Below are 19,341 nucleotides of genomic sequence, written 5' to 3'. Positions count from 1 at the left end.
GTAAAGCAAAGTGTTTGTTGTGCCGAAATCAGCCCTTTTTTTTTTTTAGCCAAATGCATGTCATAGTGAGACAAAAAGAAAGACATGAGACATAAATCGATCAGGAATGCAGGCAGCTGACTCGCGTTTAACACTTTTTCTGCTTAGTAATGAAACTAGAGCCTTCACAGAGGACATTTCTTTATTCAGAATTGAAATTAAACTGACTGCAGAGTGAAATAAGAGTGATGTGAGTGAGTCTACACAGTATAAACACACACAGAAAGTATTTGGGTCCGTGGTTCTTTCTTTTGGCACCATCCAAAGTATTTGATTTAAAGTTTCTTTGGGTTTACACAACTAGAAATTAAAACTCACAAATACAGCAGCTAAATTAGTGCACCAAAGAAGTTTTGGTGACGTTCTCCCAGGTTAGAGTCTAGTAATAGCAGGTCTTGTAGAGCCGAAACAGAAAATTATGCAGAAAATGAATTGGCAACTGTTTTGATAATTGATTAATAGTTCAGTTTTCAAAAAAAAATGCCAAACATTCGATGGAACCAGATTCTCCGATACGAAGATTTTTCTGCTATTCTTTGTCTTAAATCACTCCAAAAACATTTTCTTGAATCATATTAAGAAAATTAACTGGAACCAATTTTTTGATAATCAATTAATCGTTTAAGTCTTATCAAGTAAAAATGGGAAACATCTTCTTGTTCCAGCGTCAATGTGACGCTGTGCTGCTTTAATATTGTTGTTTTGGACTCTTGGTTTGATTTTAAGACGTCTTCTTGATGTGACGATGAGCATTTTTCACGATTTCCTGGTGTTTTTTTTTTTTAGATCAAACAATTAATTGATTAATCAAAATGTTGGATGATACCAACCATGAAACTGCAGCTCCTCTGATTGAGTCATTACAGGTCTCATTAAACCACTCCAAACAAAAATACTTTGGGTGAATTAACGACTTTCGGAGAGCATCTGTTGATTCGTTTGTGTCATTTTATATTGAATAGCTATAACAAAAATAGTGCACTTACACAGACATGTATATTTATGACATTCAGCACATTGATTAATTGATTGATTGATTGATTGTCTAAGGTACGAAGGGGAACAACAGTAGATTCACTGCTGGGATTTATCAGTATTCAACCCCAAAGTTCATGTGTTGATACAAGAAGATAAATATCATACAGTTATTATTTGGAGAACCTGTTTTTAAATATCCGACTATAAACGCATCACGCTGTTCCTACAACAGTCACGTCATCGCTAAAATCTCTTCAATCGATCAGCAACAGAAGGTTCACCATTCAGGGTATTTCTAAAGCTTTGTACACAAAATTTGTTAAACAAGTTTTTGTATGATGCCACAGACAAAAAAAAAAATCTTAAACTGGGATTTGCATCGGGAACATCAGTATTTTATATGGAGGAGTTTTGGTTTGTGCCATAATGGTGAAATTTAGAATTATAAAAACATCTTCATCTTCCTGTCCCTTCACTGTAGGTGTTCAGTAGCTTGTAAATTATCTCGGAGATCACAAACAACAACAACAACAGAGTGAAAATTCAAGCATTTAGCGTGGATTGATAGTTAAAGTTTTTGTTCACATCTTGCTACCATATAACTTGTTTCATGTTTGTCTGTAGGTTTTATTCATAGTAAAATCTTTGGGAGCATACAGAAGGAATGTGTTAATACATGGTAGATAAGGCAGGTTTCCATTGAACAATTAGAGCAATTACAGCAAAAACTTAGAAATTAACTCGAGCCTGCTGTGACAGACTTAACAGACGTTTTTTTTTTTTTTTAGCATGTGAAGTTCTCTGAAAAGTAACCTCTTCAAATTTGTGACCCTGTTATGAGGTTTTGAACTGGCATCTATCTGTGTTTGGCACTTTGTAACTCACCTCTCCCGAGGAGACGTCGTAGCGCTCGTCCTCACAGAGAAGCCGATGGTACCGTTCTACGTGACGTCCTTTTCCCATCCTTGCATAAAGTCTGTTTCTGCTGTATTTAGCACCAAAGTCTGTGTGGCTCTTCTGCATGGTACTGTACTGAACCGTCTCTTTCCTAATGAAGATATGAATTGATGTTCTTGTGCTTTTTTTTTATCCAAACTATAGCTATAGAACTGTTTTTGGGTTGTGTGATACTGATTCAGTGTCAGATGAACGAGCTGCGAGAATAAAAGCGTCTAAAAAAAAAAGCACAAGAAACTTTCTGTGATGATTCAGTACTGTGGGAGGTCATTATTATGTTTTAGTTGGTGTAAAGTTATGTTTGATATGTTTTTTTTTTTCAGCTCTGCCTGTTTTCCTATTTAAAAAGAATATTGATGTAAAAAATATTGCATTATTTGAATAAATAAGAGATCCGCTGTTAAAAGTGTGTGTGGTTTGATACTCTGTTACTGAAGTTTCTCATTAATCTTATTCATTGAATGAAGAAAAAATGAATAAATGAGGAATTGAGACCTGAAAGGAAACACATTTAAGTCTAGAAAACATAAAAGACAGATCCGGGCAATGAAAGGATTTGACGTGGACTTGCACCTGATCGGAATCACTTGAGACTTGACTTGAAAGATGAGATTTTACTTGGACTCGTTTCAAAGGGCTTTAGATTTGAATTTAACGTGTCTTATAATTACTTGACAGACTTTGCAGACTTGACCTGGACTTGTCTTGACTAACTCGAGACTTTAATCTGACTCGTTTTAATATTGAAACTTTCTAAATTTAACCTCATCTAGAGCACTGGCTTCATATTTATTCTTATTTATTCATATTTATCTAATAGGAGACAATGTGTTAAAGTTGGTGACACACTGTCCAGTAACATGAAGTGCACAATGGATGTTCCACAAGGGTCTCCTATTTTTTAGCCTATATATTAATGATTTCCCTCAACAGTGTCATGATGCAGAACTACGAATGTATGCAGATGACACCGTTGTGTACATACATGTAATAACAGCTGAGTTAGCTGCTGCTAAGCTAACAATTGCATTGGAAAGGATCACACATTGGCTTGATCATGTCTGAATCTAAACAAGACAAACGGTATGTTTTTCTCTAAAACTATGGTACAACCTCCTAATGCTGATATTCTAATCAAAGCTGAAAAAAATTGACTGATACTGATTTACTGATTTTAAATATCTTGGTGTGACACTGGATCCAAATTTGAACTTTAAGAAACATGTTTAAAAAAACAGTTAAAACCATAAAGTACAACTTAGCAAATTTTAGACATATTAGAAACTGTCCCTCTTTGGACACAGCAAAAATATTTATGCAGCTATTATTCTTTCCCAGATGTCTTATTGCATCACATGTTGGGGGCAGACTGGAGAAACAGCCATAAAACCTCTTGAGTCCTTATATAAACAAACTCTAAAAAATCTGGACAAAAGCCAATGCATTTCCATCACTGTGGGGTACTGGAGAAAAACAATTTACTGAGCTTTGAGAATTTTAGATTATTCTCAAATTTGTGCCTAGTTTATAAAATGTTAAATGGTTTGGCCCTTCCTCCACTATGTGACTTTGAGTACACATGCTCAGTAAGTTCTATTAGAACGTCCAGAATATCCTCTATACAAGATTGTACCATTGTACCATTTCGTCGCACTGCATTTGGGCAATAGGGTCCTCGCCCTTAGGTTTCTTTCTTTATTATTACGCCACTTAAACCCTTAATTTGACCCCCTAAACATGCTCAAAAACTCACCAAATTTGGCACACACATCAGGTCTGGTGAAAAAATTGATAAAATGTAAAAATTAACCACCAAAGTGCCAAAATGTGCTCTCTAGCGTCACCTATGTAACTAAAATGGCCGCCATGGCCTGTAGGAATGTTGTAGAGAGATCAAACCAAGACTCAATTATTCATCTCATCAAGACCTACAAATCTGACACCCCTGACCTAAATCCAACAGGAAGTCCACAATTAGCCTTTCAAAATAAGACTTTGCCCCAATTTTGGCCCCCACACAAATGCTATCTCCTCTGAGGGCGTTAATGGTATCGGCTTCAAACTTTAATAGATGACTTATGACACTATGCTGAAACACTATGTGGTTTTTTTTGTTTGTTTGGTTTTTTTTGTTTGTTTTTTTTGTCTTGTTTTTTGGGTTTTGTTTTTTTTTTTGCTTTTTACTGTTTGTTGTTGTGCTGTTGTATGTTTTTTTTGTCGGGGACTACAGATGCAAAGTAGCTTCAAGCTAACTCTGGTGTAGTGCATCTTTCATGTTTCAAACTGCACACTGTCCCATTCAATAAATAAATCAATCTTGGGACTTGATTTGGACTTGTCTTGATTGACTAGAGACCAACATGTCTGGAATGACTTAAGACTTGATTTGGCTCCAATATACCAACAGACAGCTCTGTCAGGTATTGTTCACATTAGATCAAACAAATAATATGATAAAAACTGAAGTATCTTGGTGGCGTTCTCTGTCTATTACAATGAGAATTCACCTACTAATTTATTAAGGGAAAAAGAAGAATGAAATATGAAGGCCAGTCGCTCTTCCACTGCAGTCCTTGTTGATGCTTTCATTGTTTTCCCAGAGAGGACATAGACACTGGTTGACTCATGCCAGCTGCTTCTTTTGATATAATATCTATTCACTGGGAAGGTGTTCTAGTCATCACCTTAAACCCCTCAGACCACCAGGACTTCACCAGGGAGCGATGAGAGTCCCCCGCTAACTTCCTGAGGACTTTTCTGACCTTTTATTAAGTTGTAGAAATGCAAACCTGAGCTTTGGTGATGGCATTTTTATCACAAACCTGTTAATGTTGCAGCAGACGAATAAGCTGTGAAAAAGAAAAACTAATTCGAGTCATTATGCTGCCGTCTTTACTTTTGTCAAAGAACAAATGACTAATGTTACCTTTAAAACTCGACAAGCATTCATATTTCTGCCAGATCTTTACGTCTAACAGATTCCCAGAAACTAGACGGGTATGTTAACTGATTGACAGCATTACTGACTGTGTGTGCATGAGCTGCAGAGACGAGAGGTGCACAAGCAGGCCCATGTGTCCATGTTGGTGCGTTTATGTTAATTAACCCCCTGGGCAGGCCATGGAGGCTCTCTGCCAGCTTCAAGTGATACAATTGTGGTATGACGTCTGAAAAAGTGATAGCAAACATGTTTTAATGCTCTGCTGCACAGCCTGTAGACCTTTGCTCCTGTTTGTCTTGTTAAAAACCCAGTGGAGAGACATTTCAGTGGTCACTCTGTGGTGTTCAGACACTGTGATTCAAATTGGTCAGAGTCATCTTTTCTAGTCTACTCCACCAACACCACCACAACCATGACCACTTTTGACGACATCTTACAAGAAGCTGGGGAGTTCGGCCGCTGCCAGAAGCGCATCTTCGCCCTGCTGTGTATGGTGTCCATGCCCTGGGCCGGTGTGTACGTTGGTATTGTGTTCCAGGGTTACACCCCAGATCACTGGTGTCGGGACTCTGCGGTGGTGGACAGGAGGCAGGGGTGCGGCTGGAGCCTGGCGGACAGTCGCAGGCTGACGGTGCCTCTGGTCAACAACTCTGGAGTGCTGCAGCAAAGCAGCTGTGAGCAGTACGAGGTGAACTGGAACGCCACATCGCTCACCTGTGATTCACAAGAACTGGACCTCAGCAAAACTCCCACAACTGCCTGCAAAGATGGCTGGGAGTACGACTACGAGGGAAGGCAGTCCTTTGTTACTGAGGTGAGATTAGATTTCATAGTGAGGTTGTTCTGTTTTGTGTTAATTTTGTGCTTTAATAACAATTTTCGGCTTTGAGAAACTTATTTCTGCAGCTTGAAAGAATGCATGTAAATCAGAATATAGCAATAAGGTTGATTTTAAAGGTAGTAGCAACTGACATGTCATTTTTATATGTTTTGCATAAATCAAAATGCAAAGATGGTCATAGATGCTGCCACTCCTGCAATGTTCTACATGTGTACATGTGCACTTTTTCTTATTTAACCTTCTTAAAGAAAAAGCAGGTGTAGAAAATAAACGTAATGATGGCTGAATTCCATTTAGCTGCTTCAGTGTCAGGGTCCTGGTATTTTGCACGTTAGCTCACTGTCACTTACTTGTACAGAACGGAGCTATCGTTAATGTTATTAGTAACGCTTGTGCTTTTTCTACAATGACAAGTCAAAATTTCTGCTGTAAAAAAGGCTTATTGGGAAGGAGAGAGGTGTAAGGGTTTCAATTTTTTGAAAGACTGCTGCACTGATCAGATCTGGTTTTGGGGTTAAGAAGCAATAATGATAATAAAAGCATAATTTTTACAGCACATTTCATACAAAAAATGAACTACAATGTGCTTCTCAATTGAAAAAATTCTCTAAAAATACAGATGCCAGAATAGGAAAATTAAAAACAGAAGTCAAGTTTATTTGTTCAGCACATTTCAACAACAAGGCAAATCAAAGTGTTTCACATAAAACATAAAAGGCATGGAGAGAAAATGTAAAAGTAACACATTATAAAAAAAAGACACATTTAAATACAGTTAAAAAGAATTAAATGGAAAATAAAAATAAGATAAAATAGAGTAAAACAGGAGAATAATAGTTACAGTGTAGTGCGAGATATGAATCAAGAGCTCCAAATTTGATTTAATAAAAGGCAATGTCAAACAGAAACGTCTTCAGCCTTGAATTAAAAGAACTGAGAGTTGCAGCAGACCTGCAGTTTGTAACAGTTAGGATTGAAAAAAGAGACTAATAAAGAAGAGGTTTAAAAACAAATGATAAAATGACAATTAATACTGCAGGTGAGGTTAGAGTATAGTAAAAGTTTCTGGGTAAAAGCATAAAAAGATAAGTTTTAAGTTTTGTTATAAAAGTTGTAAGTGGAGAGCAGATTCTCATCTCTACAGGAAACTAAATGCAGCATCACAGTTGACTTCAGTCCTGGACTGAGGAGCAGTTAATGTGAAGAAGTCGACTGTGTTCTGTTATTACTTCCACTGTCACACAAGCAAAACTCCTGCTGGGACATAACTCAAAGTGTGATGTGTTTGAAAGTTACAGTCTATAGATGGCAGTGAATCAATCCAACAGCAGTGTTGAATTATGCTTTGAATATATTTAAATTACATAAATCATACAGTCTGTGCTGTTTTGCAACAGTCCTCATAAAGGTAAACACAAGGTGCTCCTAAAGACACAGGTTTAAATTATGTAGAGATTTTAAACAGAAATAACACATTTTTTACTTATAATTGTGATAAGTCAATATAAAGTAAGTTCTGAACTGTAAACGATAAATTGACGTTATTATCGACATTGTGTGTCTGTTCCAGTTTGACCTGGTGTGTTCAGATAGCTGGTTGGTGGACATGTACCAGGCCACTCTCAACATCGGCTTCCTGGTCGGGAGTATCGCCATCGGTTACCTGGCTGACAGGTAAAGCTGTGACTGAGTCATAACTGAGTTCACCTGCACTCAAATACATAAAATTCTGTAACATTTCTGTGTTTTTTTTTTTTCCTCCAAGGTTTTTAATGAGGATTCATGGGAAATGTAGTTTAATGTAGTATCATTTTGAAAGACACTAAGAAACAGGATATGTACGGAGGCCCTGAGGTGCAACAACATTACAGAAAATATTGTGTTTTGTTAATGTGTTTTCTGAAATGTCGTTGTGTTTTGCACCTCAGGGCCCCCGTAAGTACTGCAGTAGTTGAACTTGATTATTAATTAATTTATTGTAATCATACCAAGGTGTAATTTGAGGAAAATTAAATTTTACATTAAAGATTGCTGCTAAAAGAACAAGTCCCCCTATTTAGCATTTATAAGCAGTATAACAGGTGGATTATAACTCACTTTAATATAATTATAAGCAGATTTTAAGAGTTTATTCATTTACTTTTCACATTAATTTAATGTGTTTTACAATATTGTCATTCATTATCTGTTAATACATCAATCTCATTTATGGGGTCTCATAAGAAGGACATTAATAAACACTTATATCTACTAGCAACTACATTACAGTGTGTTATAGACAGTTATTGGGTTGTTTTTAGGAGTCTTAAATTGTTTTATAGGATGAAACATTTTACATTGTATGGGAGATTTTTATTTATTATTTATACCTGCAGTGTTTCGTATTTGGTGATATTTGTTTTATGTTGTTTGTCTGAACTCATCGTGGTTGCCTATCTTAGCTGGGATCTTGAAAAATATATTTTTAATCTCAACAAAGCTTTCCTGTTCAAATAAAAAGGTTAGAGAAACCAGGACAGGCCCTGACCATGTTGAGCTCCCCAACACTGCAACACCCTTTTGCTTTTTAATTGAACTTGAATTTAATAAAGAAGATAATGAATAAAATAAATAAGTATACATAATAATGAATACAATAGTGCTTACAACAATAATAATTATTAGGGACCTTGACGTGGCATTTTGAACATGAAAAACACTCATGTTGTCAAGAACTGCACACAAGAATTGAACAAAATGCTACAAGAGATTTGAGCAAAAATAATGCTTGGATGGATTCACATGAAAATAAAGTAAATCAATAATATACCCTAATAAGTCTGCATGATAATAGTAAAAATAATAAATTATTTTTGATTATTTAGATAGAAAAATCAAATTGTCAGACCTAAATAATGACAGATATGGTTTACAAAATACAATAAAATGTTAAAAATTAACAAAACGCCTCGGGCACCAAATGAGTGCCCGAGGCGTTTTGTAAATCCTTTGCCACAGGCCTCCCTTGAGGGAAACCATATATTAAATGTTAGCATACTGCTTGAATGTACTAAATCATGTCACGGATATTTTAATAAATGAACTGAGGTCTGATGAGATGCCTGCATGTGCTTTGTTTGTTGCTCTGTCTCCAGGTTTGGCAGGAAAATGAGCTTCCTGATGTCCAACCTGTTGAATGCGATCGCAGGGATCCTGGTGGCCGTCGCTCCAAACTACGTGTCTCTACTGGTGTTCAGAACGCTCTACGGGTTTGGAGTGAAAGGCGGCTGGGTGGCCGGATACGTGCTGAGTAAGAAAAACATTCATCCTTAAATCCTTTATCCCTCCCTGTCTCTTAAATCATACACAAGTGTGAATTCTGTAAAGTCAAAATCTCACACCTCAACCGTTATTCGATATGTGACACCTTCTTCTTCTTCTTCTACTTCCTCTTCTTCAGTCACAGAGCTCGTCGGCGTGGAGTACAGACGTACAGTGGGAGTCATTTACCAGATGTTCTTCAGCGTCGGCATCCTCATCCTCCCTCTGCTCGCCTACTTCATCACTGACTGGCGCTGGCTGCAGGTCGTCATCACCGCCCCCTACATCGTCTTCCTGTCCTACTATTGGTGAGAAACACTCCTTATTTTAATTTCATGGTTTATTCAGAAACAGAAGTTTTAAAATTTCTCCACATTTCACTTTTTGACAAGATTTCAAAAGGAAAAAATACAGTTAAAACAAAAATTTCCTTATATGAAGGTGAAGTCAGGTGACATAGGACAACAGGTAAAATGGGACAAATAAGGTTTTACATGTTGGGCTCTTTGAATATTAGCAGCTAATCACCAAACATGGCATTGCATTGTTGCTACAAATGTCTTTTACATGAAACAATCATTTTGATTAGTCTGAGATAACTGGGATGGGTGGAGCAAAGATTTAAAAAAAATCACCAGTCCCAGAACTTGCAGGATAGCCTAAACCGTGTGGCATGTTGATTTTCTCTTTTTGGTAATAAGAGTTAAAACAATAAAGGTATAAAACCAAAAACAGTTGTAGGATGTTGCATTTTATTAACTGTTTTGCTTACAATCAAATTAGTTTCACAATATACTTTACTTTTTATGGGAAAGGGTTTTGAATGATTGTCCCATTTTACCTGAATGCAATAGGTAAAATGGGACAATTAATTAAGCTAAAATGGTACATTTTTCTGAAGTGAAATCGGCATGTTGCTAAGCTACCAGGTGCCATAAAATCATGAGTGTGCTAGCTTATACTGAACTGATAAATGGATTTAAAAAACAAACAAACGTGAAATACAATTGTTCTTCAATTAACTTGAATTGTATTGGTGTCCTCCATCAGTAAGGGTTTTGATGTGTTTGAAGGCCCAAAGTTTCTAAAGTATTTTACTTGGTAACACATTTTCTTTATAGAAATATAGCAGAGATCCATAACAAGTAACACTTAAGGTAGTCTGCAGAATTTTAGGTGGTTTTCTTGGTAATCTACCAAAAAGTATCCCAAATTACCTGTCTTCACCCTATTTGTGACCATTATTTTGTACATAAAACATATTAAAACCTTGTTGTTTGCTGGCAAAAATACAAAATCAAACACATTTCTATAAGATCAGTTTTCTATTTGCAGGTTTATCCCAGAATCTCCAAGATGGCTTCTGTCACAGAACCAGCAGGCCAAAGCGGTGGAGATCACAGAGGCCATGGCCAAAGAGAACAAGATGACTCTGTCCAAGAACATCGAGGTAGCTGCTGGTTTTAGAAAAGACACAAAGACACCAGATCATACTGTGTCCAGTTTACTGAGGCAGTTATAGACAAAATCTACGCATCTGTTATCCCCAAATTTAAATCCGGGGGTCGATTTGAATTGCGACGATATGTGAAATTGGCAAACTGGTTTATTTCTGTTGTCATTGTCAGCCATAATTGTAACATTTAAAGATATACAGTTAAACACAGTGGTCTTATGCTTACTTTTAATTACTTTTACATAAGCGTATTTACATAAGCTTCTTTGTTTATTTCTTTACTTGCTTAAACTGACATTTTGTTTTGCTCCGTGGCATTAAATTGTATGTGATGAAGGGGGTTTCTACCCAGAAGTTACTGTAAACAAACATGTGTGTTAATATCCTGTTAGATGATTAAGATACAGTGCCGGTTGAGGCAGTTCTTTGATATCACACAGCGGTTATCAAAATACACACGAAATTGTGAAATACACAGAATTAATATGTTTAAAAAGATTAACAAATGTATACATTTACGTTGACAATCTTTTTGATTACAAACATTTCATCTAAATGTATTTCTGAACCTGCAGACTCTGGCAGATGATAACGCAGACACGTGCACCGCCTCCTTCATGGACCTGATCCGAACTCCAAAAATGAGAAAACACACATTTATTCTCAGCTACAACTGGTGAGTACTGTAGCTGAAATGTTTTTTTTTCTCTATTATTCATTTGTTGTCTGTGCAATGCTGTTGTATTTTTTTTTAAAGGATTTTATCCATTTATCTATTTTATTCTACACTTTAATTCATTTTCCCCTTGTTCATCATAATTATGTATGTGTTTCATTTAATGGTAATTCTCAGTGTCTATAAAACACTTTGGTATTTGTGCATTTGTTGTTTTTAAATGTGCTCTATAAATAAATTACCATAACTATTGACAGTTTTAAAAAAAAGAATATTGAACATTTACACATTTACATGGATTGTTTTTGTTTTTCAAACTTATACTTTGTCTGAAAATATAACAGTGGAAATGAAATCCCCATCAGTAGCTCACTTTACTACTAAACTACTATTTGTAACTATTATAGATTAGCTTCACTTTTAAGTTCATCAAGCAACATTCAAACCTTAAAGAACCCCTCCAGACATGATTGAAGATATATAAAAATACTATAATTTGTGTCTTATATAGTCTTTCAACAAAAAAAAGTTCAAGTATCTCCTTAAAAATACATTAAATTACATCATCTCCTTCTCCCTCACTGAAAAATCCAGAATCTATCAAATTGCAAATATATTTCATTTTAAAAGTTTAACTGCTGGACACCAGATGTCTCCTCCTTCACTGTAAAGTCCACTCTCAGTGTTTGTGTACTGGAGGATTCAAGTTTCCATATCACTCTTGTTTAAGTTGCACAATTGGCTCCAAATTAGTTGTGATGTCACAAATCATGCTCGTAGGCCGACCCCTTAAAATCTGATTTAAGGTGAGCTCAGTGAAACTTTCCACTTTCAGCACATGAATGTGAAAACAAACTCTGCACATACATCATTCTGCACAGAGAAGAGAACAACGTCCAACTGAAGGAACAAGAAGAAAAACATGTTTTTGAGTGGAGGAGACTTTAAATCAAGGAATCCAGTGGTTTAAAATAACATAATGAGCTGCTTCATTTAGGAATTTTACATAAATCTTCTACTTATTTAATACTTTGACAAGCAGCTGCAGTGAAACTGTTCAAACATGCATTTAACTTTTGGCTTTTCAACAAGAATCTAATCTGTTATTTTCTAAGATGGTGGTCATCTCATGTTCAATGAAAGACATCACATGTGCTTCCGGGGGTAGTTCACGTCGTTTCTCCCTCCATCTCTTCACCAGGTTCACCAGTGCTGTGGTCTACCAGGGTTTGATTATGAGGCTGGGTATTCTGGGAGGAAACGTCTACATTGACTTCCTCATCTCTGGCCTGTTGGAGTTCCCTGCTGCCTTCCTCATACTTTTCACCATTGAGCGCATCGGCCGACGCCTTCCCTTCGCCACCGCCAACATTGTAGCCGGAGCAGCTTGCTTCATCACTGCCTTCATTCCCGACAGTGAGTCTTAGGGGAGGTTAAAAGGTCCAATAAACGACATTCAGATATAGTGGAGTAATGGTGTCCTGAGCAGAGAATGAAGTCACACTCCCTCTGTGTGTGTTGTAATACAAGCTTCTCTGTTCTTTGCTTTGATAGCTGGTCTGGCCACGTGTGCATGTTAGTGGCTCCATGTCCTCCATGAATCTCCAGAATCTTGATCCATATTTGATCAGCACTGCCTAGTTTGACAGTTTGATCTGAGTTCCATGAGTTGTCAGTTCAGGAACCCATTCTATTTTCCCCAACTTTATTAAGTAAATGACATGTGCACGTTTGTTTTGGTGTGAGATGCTGCTGCTGCTGTAGTGCGACATCTAGTGGCAGAATGTCGTATATTGCACCTTGACAAGCTAATACAAATAATGGGTGGAGCTGTTTTTTTAATTAGAAGTTTCCATTCTGAGAGCAAAGACAGACTGCTCGCTCACCATCCATCCATCCATCCAATAATGAAATGTTTGTCTTTTCTTGCAGGTATGTTCTGGTTTAAGACAGTGGTGGCCTGCATCGGTCGGCTGGGTATCACCATGGCCTTTGAGATGGTGGTGTTTGTTAACACTGAGCTCTACCCAACATTTGTCAGGTGAAATGTTTTCTGACTAACATCAGTACAAATATTCATTTAATATACAATGAGCCACACCAACAATAATAAATAATATATAATAATATAATATATAATATATAATAAATGTTAAATGACCACAAAATGTTCCAACATTTAAAAAGCGAAATTCAAAATGATCAACCAATTTTGCCAATTTTGCCAATTTTACACGTTAACATCATGGATGTATTAAGGATATTAAAAAGGTATTAAGGTTAACATGCTAAATGTTACATGCAAAAAGTAGGAAGATAACTGGTTAACATCCAATACCTGTGTACCATAGGCTTTATGGCATGCATACATTAGCATATTAACATGCTAACTTTCCCAATAAATTTAAAGTACAGCGGCTGACAAGAAAAAGCCACTGTACAAAAACTGCATCTCTTGGGTGCCAAAAATATTTCCCAATTAAAGAGCTGCTGGACACAAATCATTGAGGAAAAGTAAATGCACTGTTTGTGTGTGTGTATATATATATATATATATATATATATCAGATGATGGCTTTGAAACACAGTAATGACCCTGATCTGTTGTTCTTCTGTATTCAGGAACCTGGGAGTGTCTGTGTGCTCGACTCTGTGTGACGTCGGAGGCATCGTAGCTCCCTTCCTGCTCTACAGGCTGGCAGTCATTTGGCTGGAGCTGCCACTCATCATCTTCGGTGGGTTTCATGCACACTTCTAGTGGGTCATAAGTGATGATGGAGAGGGATTACTTTTGTATGAGTTGTATGAGTTTTTCTTAAAAAATCCTGCATAATATATCTTTAATATTCTAACTGTTGTTTGATTTGTCTCTTTTCTTTAAAAAAAAAAAAAAAAAAGTGATGCACTGTGTGAAAGTTGCTAGTTAAATAAAGTGTATTATTATTATTATTATTATAATAAACATGATACACTTATATAATATGATGCAGTACTTTTACTATTAATTTACCCAAAGTACACTGATGAAAATCAAAAAAATGGTCTTACACGTACTGAAGTAGTATCCTATAATAATATAACACTCTAAAAGAAGCACGATGAGTACTTTTTATACTTATGTACTTTTACTTAACATTTTGTATAATGGAGTATTTTTAGACAGCTGTATTTTGTACTTTTATTTAAATAAAGGATCTGAATACTTTCACCACTAGCGACAAGCAAGAAGCCTATTTTTATCATACTAACTTTTAATTGGTAAGGTAATCAATATACAGTATTGAGCTGCTGATTTCCCCTCTAAACCAGACTGTCTGAGTACAGTTACAGTTTTACATACTAATGTAACAACAACAACAACAGTCAGAAATCAGTTTTGCTGTGATGTAATAAATCTGGATGTGAAATGGACGTTGTTAGAGATTCTTTATGTATTATTAATGGTAAGAATATCTTGTACTATCATGTGCAGGCAGTCTAGCTTTCCTGGCTGGCGGTTTGGTGTTGCTGCTTCCCGAGACCAGAGGTGTGCCGCTGCCCAACACCATCGACGACATCGAGTTCCCAGAAAGGTGAGAATCCGTCGCTGAGCAAGAAAAGAAAACACAAGGCCCTTGAATAGTTGTTTTTTCATAAATTAATATGTATATATCCCTCTTTATACTGTATATACACATATACTTGATACAATTTCTCACATTTCTCTCAATGATTAAATATCTTTCTGTACATAATGTTTTTTTTTGTGTGTGTTTAGAGCGAAGGAGAAAACTATGCTGAAGAGCCAGCAGATGACCAACCTGCTGCCCAACAACGACGTATCGACCAACAAAGATCCAGCAACTGTTTGATCTGTTTCTGTAACAGAAGTATTTATTTTTGTTGTTTAACAGTGTTGCTCGTTGTTTGTTAGATACTTCCTTTAAATTCTTGTTTTTGACTGTGTTGCCCAGCTGTTTCCTATGTTTGTCTTTGACCATTATCACCTTCAAATATTGTGTTTTAGATCAACTCTTTTTTTGTTTGTGAGTGATGTTAGATGAGTTATTGAAATGTACTGAAATATGTGTATTACTATTGGTACAGTCAGCATAATATGAGTGGTGGTATTATTATTATTATTATTATAGAGTGATGTGCCATCATTTTATCATTAAATTATTAAAGAGTTTTCTTTTAACAGAACTTTGACTCTGGGAGTTTTCATACAAAAACAGAGTATTTAATAGACTTTCGTGCTTTACAAGACATAATACAACATAAAAAAGAAAGGAATCATAGCAGATGAAGTGATTAAAAAGTGCAAAACTAAAAACACACAATAAAAAACAAAACAAAATGATGCCCCAGTGCTTACAGGTTACCCAAACGCTTTTTAAAAGAATCTGCAGACCACTCAATCACCTAGGGTCTTAATGCGGGTGTGTGAAACAAACAAGTTCAGCACATTTGACCTAAGAAAGTGAGCTGAGGGTGGACTAGAATGTGCAGTGCTCTGTAAGTAAGAATGAATTTTAAAAACTGGATCCCATACTCAACAGGGAACCAGTGAAGAGATTTAAGAATAGGGTGTCAAGTGGCAACTAAGCAGCATGAAGTCAGGGTTTTCAATGTCACGAAGGTGTCTCTCTTTTAACTTGGCTACATCACCATGGTAACTTATACCGCAAACTTAACCTGGTCTGGAGCAGGTTATGTTCCAAGTGTCACACCCTGCCTGGACTTTGTGTGTTTTTTGGTCTTTTTGTGTTCTTTGGGGTTTTCTTGTTATATTTGGGTGGTGGGTTTGGACTGCCTTTTGTTGTTTAGCCTGGTGTGTTGTATACTTTAGTTTAGGTTCATGGTGTCAGGTTGGGGAAGCAGGAGTGTATCCAAACACAGAGGCCGGAATGCAGATTTGATGAAAATCTACTTTAATAGTGGATGGTCAAGAACAGGCAAACAGAACTAGCAGACGAAACAAAACTAATGATCCAACAAAGACTCAACTCGAAACCAGACCTTAAATACAGACTAAACTAATCAGGGAATGGGGAACAGGTGACGAGACACAAGGGCAGGCTGGGAGTGATTGGCTGAGGGAAACACAAGAAGCAGGGCAGGGTTGACGAGACTGATACAGGGCAGGTGAGGAGGAGTACATGAACACACAAGGGGGAAACAGTAACAAAACCAAAACCCAGAAAACACAATATTCTAAATACAACCCACACCAATATGTCCAAGAACCACCATGAACCTAAACTAAAGTATACAACACACCAGGCTAAACAACAAAAGGCAGTCCAAACCCACCACCCAAATATAACAAGAAAACCCCAAAGAACACAAAAAGACCAAAAAACACACAAAGTCCAGGCAGGGTGTGACACCAAGTTTCGGCTTAAATCGGCAATAAAAAGTGCTGCCCTTTCACTAACTACTTGATTTGCTTGATTTGTCCGTTCAACACTGCTGGTACTGCAGCTATTAGAACACTGATTAGAAAATTGATTAGTCTTTTATCATACATACCATTGATTTGATATGTCACGTTGTAAATTTGTAATGGTGCGAGAGGTTAGGGTTACTTGCAGGATGGGATTTTGTTACAATATATCAAATTGTATTTCAAAAAAACCCAAAAAAACCAAAAACAAAAACAACTACTAATGAAGAAATACTTTGAACAAAAAAAAAAAAAAGAGATTAATCTATTGGTATTTATCACAGGTAATATTCAATCTATAATAATATTAATTTCACTTTGATTTCGTCAGAATCTAAAGTGATTTCCACTTATCCTTCATTATGGGACTGAGTCAGACCTGAATGAGTATAATGTTTAAATCTGTTGCATCAAGTTTAAAGTTTAAGAGCTCTGGATGTGGGAGGTACAGAGAGTGCATTGAGTGGTAAAATAAGTATAGTAAGTATCTATATTATTCATTGCTCTCTGTTATAATGGTCTGTTCCTCCTGACTGAAGTAAGCGGCACGCCATAGGTCCATTTTGTGCTGAAAAAGAGTCAAATGATGCGCCAAACGCCCCCTTTTACGGGGATGTGCACATAGTCTGAAGCAGAAAGCCTGGGTTAACAAAGAAAGTTCATAACCACCGTCGTGATACCACTTATTTTCTGATCGCGAGTTTAGGGTTTGTTGAGCCAGCTCACACAAAGAAAGCCTCGGTATGTTGAACTTGCTTCGTAGTAAAACCCCTCTGGTGAAGCCCAGGGAATGGTTCACAGGAGATCCCACGGTGAAGATTGGAGATTGGTAAGTAAGTAAGTAAGTAAGTAAGTAAACTTTTATAAAGCACCTTTCAAAACCAGAGTTACAAGGTGCTTTACAATGCAAATAAAAACAAGAGACAAATAAAATAGAATAAAAGTATATAAAAAAAGTGTAACACATAATATCAATATAAAAACAATAAAAGCATAATAACTACACAGAAGTCAGATACAACAATAAAAAACAGTGAAAGCAATACAGAAAGTAATCAGATATTAAGCAATAATGTGCTTACGAAACAGGTGAGTTTTTAAGAGCTTCTGCATTTTTTATTACTAGGGGAAGGCGGTTCCAGAGGGTGGGGGGCCACAACCGCAAAAGTACAGTCACTCTTGGTATTAAGCCTAGATTTTGGCACAGCCAGAAGGCATTGATCAGCAGACCTCAGTGATCTCACTGTGGTCAGGGGACACAGTAACTCAGAGATATAGAGTGGGGCAAGTCCATGTAGTGCCTTATAGGTAATTAAAAGAATTTTAAAAATCAATTCTACAATCTATTGGTAGCCAATGTAGGTTGGCCAACACTGGTGAGATGTGTGCCCTACACCATGTATTAGTTAGCAGTCTGGCTGCCGCATTTTGGACCAACTGGAGACGAGACACAGAAGAACGACTCAGGGTGGACACAAAAGCATGACTTATTTTTTCCAGATCTTGATTGGATAATATGGCTTTGATTTTTGCAGTGTTTCAAAGGTGGAAGAAACAGGACTGGACCACTTTCTTTATGTAACACTCAAAGTTCATGTGACGGTTAAAGAGGACTCTCAGGTTTTGTGAGGCTTGCTTGACATTTACTGCTAATGGACCGATACGCTGCTGTACTTTTTCAGAAAAGCTCTCAGGGGCCGATAATAAGGACCTCTGTTTTGTCAGGGTTAAATTGGAGAAAGTTGTCTGGCATCCAGTTCTTGATATCTGTTGGTGGGTCCAGGTTAAGAGAATGGAGTGGACAGGATGAGGCAGACAGAACTGCAGGGAAGAGGGGAATAAGGTTCAGGACTGTGTATGATGCAACAAACATCTAGCAAATAAGCTTAGGAACAAAGGGCTGGAAGCGTAGTACTGACTCAAGTAGAGGCTACGATCTGGCAGAGCTGAGAATATATAGGTAGGGTTGATTGCGGGATGAGGTACAGCTGGTGGTGCTCTGCTCTGACTCCGGCACACCTGTCCCCTCTCATGCACAGGGAGAGGAGGGAGAGAGCGACAGTTAGGAAGACATGGAAGTGGAGGGAGCGTCAGGGGAGACAGCAGGAGCAGATGTAACATAGGGATAATGTGAGACCGTCTATTTGACCTAGTGGGACTAGGACTATCTTAACATGCTTTTAGGGAATGGTGCCCTAGTTTGTTGGCTGGGAAATCATCAGATAGGACAGGAGAGAGAGCTAGACAGGGTAGGGCAAACATTACGGGACAAAAACGGCACTCAAAAAGTCACAAAATCACAACATCCTGGGAAGATGACATCCGTTTATTGGGTTATAGAGTGACCTCTGCTCCCGCTTCAAATTTCCTTTTGAGCAATACTTGCCTTTGTCTTTTTGGCTCAACCTGCACATCTCCTGTGATTGTATGACTATTTCGTTGTGATTGTATTGTATTTGAATGTAGCATCTATGTGAATCTTTTAGGTCCACTGCTAGCCTATATAATAACAAAATATTGAAGGCACCTCAGTTCAGCCCAGACACAAAAGTCTTCAGTAAATTAAGCAGTTTTTTCAAGATACTTCCTCTAGAAATGATGAACTACTTTTGATCTCAACTAACTAAACTCTAACTAAAATAAGTCTCAGAGCTTTGCCTCCTATTTTCCCAATAGTTCTTACTAAATAACACTTTTATTCTTTTTAGGAAACATCCTAGAGTTT

At 37.1% G+C, this 19,341-nt stretch overlaps 1 protein-coding gene across 1 annotated transcript; it reads left to right on the top strand.

The window, feature by feature from the left end:
- The first annotated feature begins 4,311 nt into the window (after positions 1 to 4,311).
- slc22a2 (solute carrier family 22 member 2) lies at positions 4,312 to 15,289 on the top strand. Its single transcript, XM_042389813.1, has 11 exons — positions 4,312 to 5,729; positions 7,327 to 7,430; positions 8,891 to 9,045; positions 9,196 to 9,364; positions 10,392 to 10,506; positions 11,088 to 11,188; positions 12,390 to 12,604; positions 13,121 to 13,229; positions 13,811 to 13,923; positions 14,661 to 14,760; positions 14,946 to 15,289. Exons 1-11 carry the CDS (start codon positions 5,328 to 5,330, stop codon positions 15,037 to 15,039), a joined length of 1,677 nt encoding a protein of 558 aa, XP_042245747.1. The 5' UTR covers positions 4,312 to 5,327; the 3' UTR covers positions 15,040 to 15,289.
- The last annotated feature ends 4,052 nt before the right edge of the window (positions 15,290 to 19,341 follow it).

This window comes from Thunnus maccoyii, chromosome 17 (assembly GCF_910596095.1).
Source record: "Thunnus maccoyii chromosome 17, fThuMac1.1, whole genome shotgun sequence".
Classification (NCBI taxonomy): domain Eukaryota; kingdom Metazoa; phylum Chordata; class Actinopteri; order Scombriformes; family Scombridae; genus Thunnus; species Thunnus maccoyii.
Note: the sequence above shows the minus strand (reverse complement) of the source record. Positions and strands in the feature narration are given on the sequence as shown.

Bases quoted from the DNA above. Each gene is read 5' to 3' on its own strand.
- slc22a2 (XM_042389813.1), top strand. From the start codon at position 5,328: ATGACCACTTTTGACGACATCTTACAAGAAGCTGGGGAGTTCGGCCGC. The intron at 13,924-14,660 runs GTGGGTTTCATG...TATCATGTGCAG, and splicing joins GCTGCCACTCATCATCTTCG to GCAGTCTAGCTTTCCTGGCT. The intron at 14,761-14,945 runs GTGAGAATCCGT...GTGTGTGTTTAG, and splicing joins GACATCGAGTTCCCAGAAAG to AGCGAAGGAGAAAACTATGC.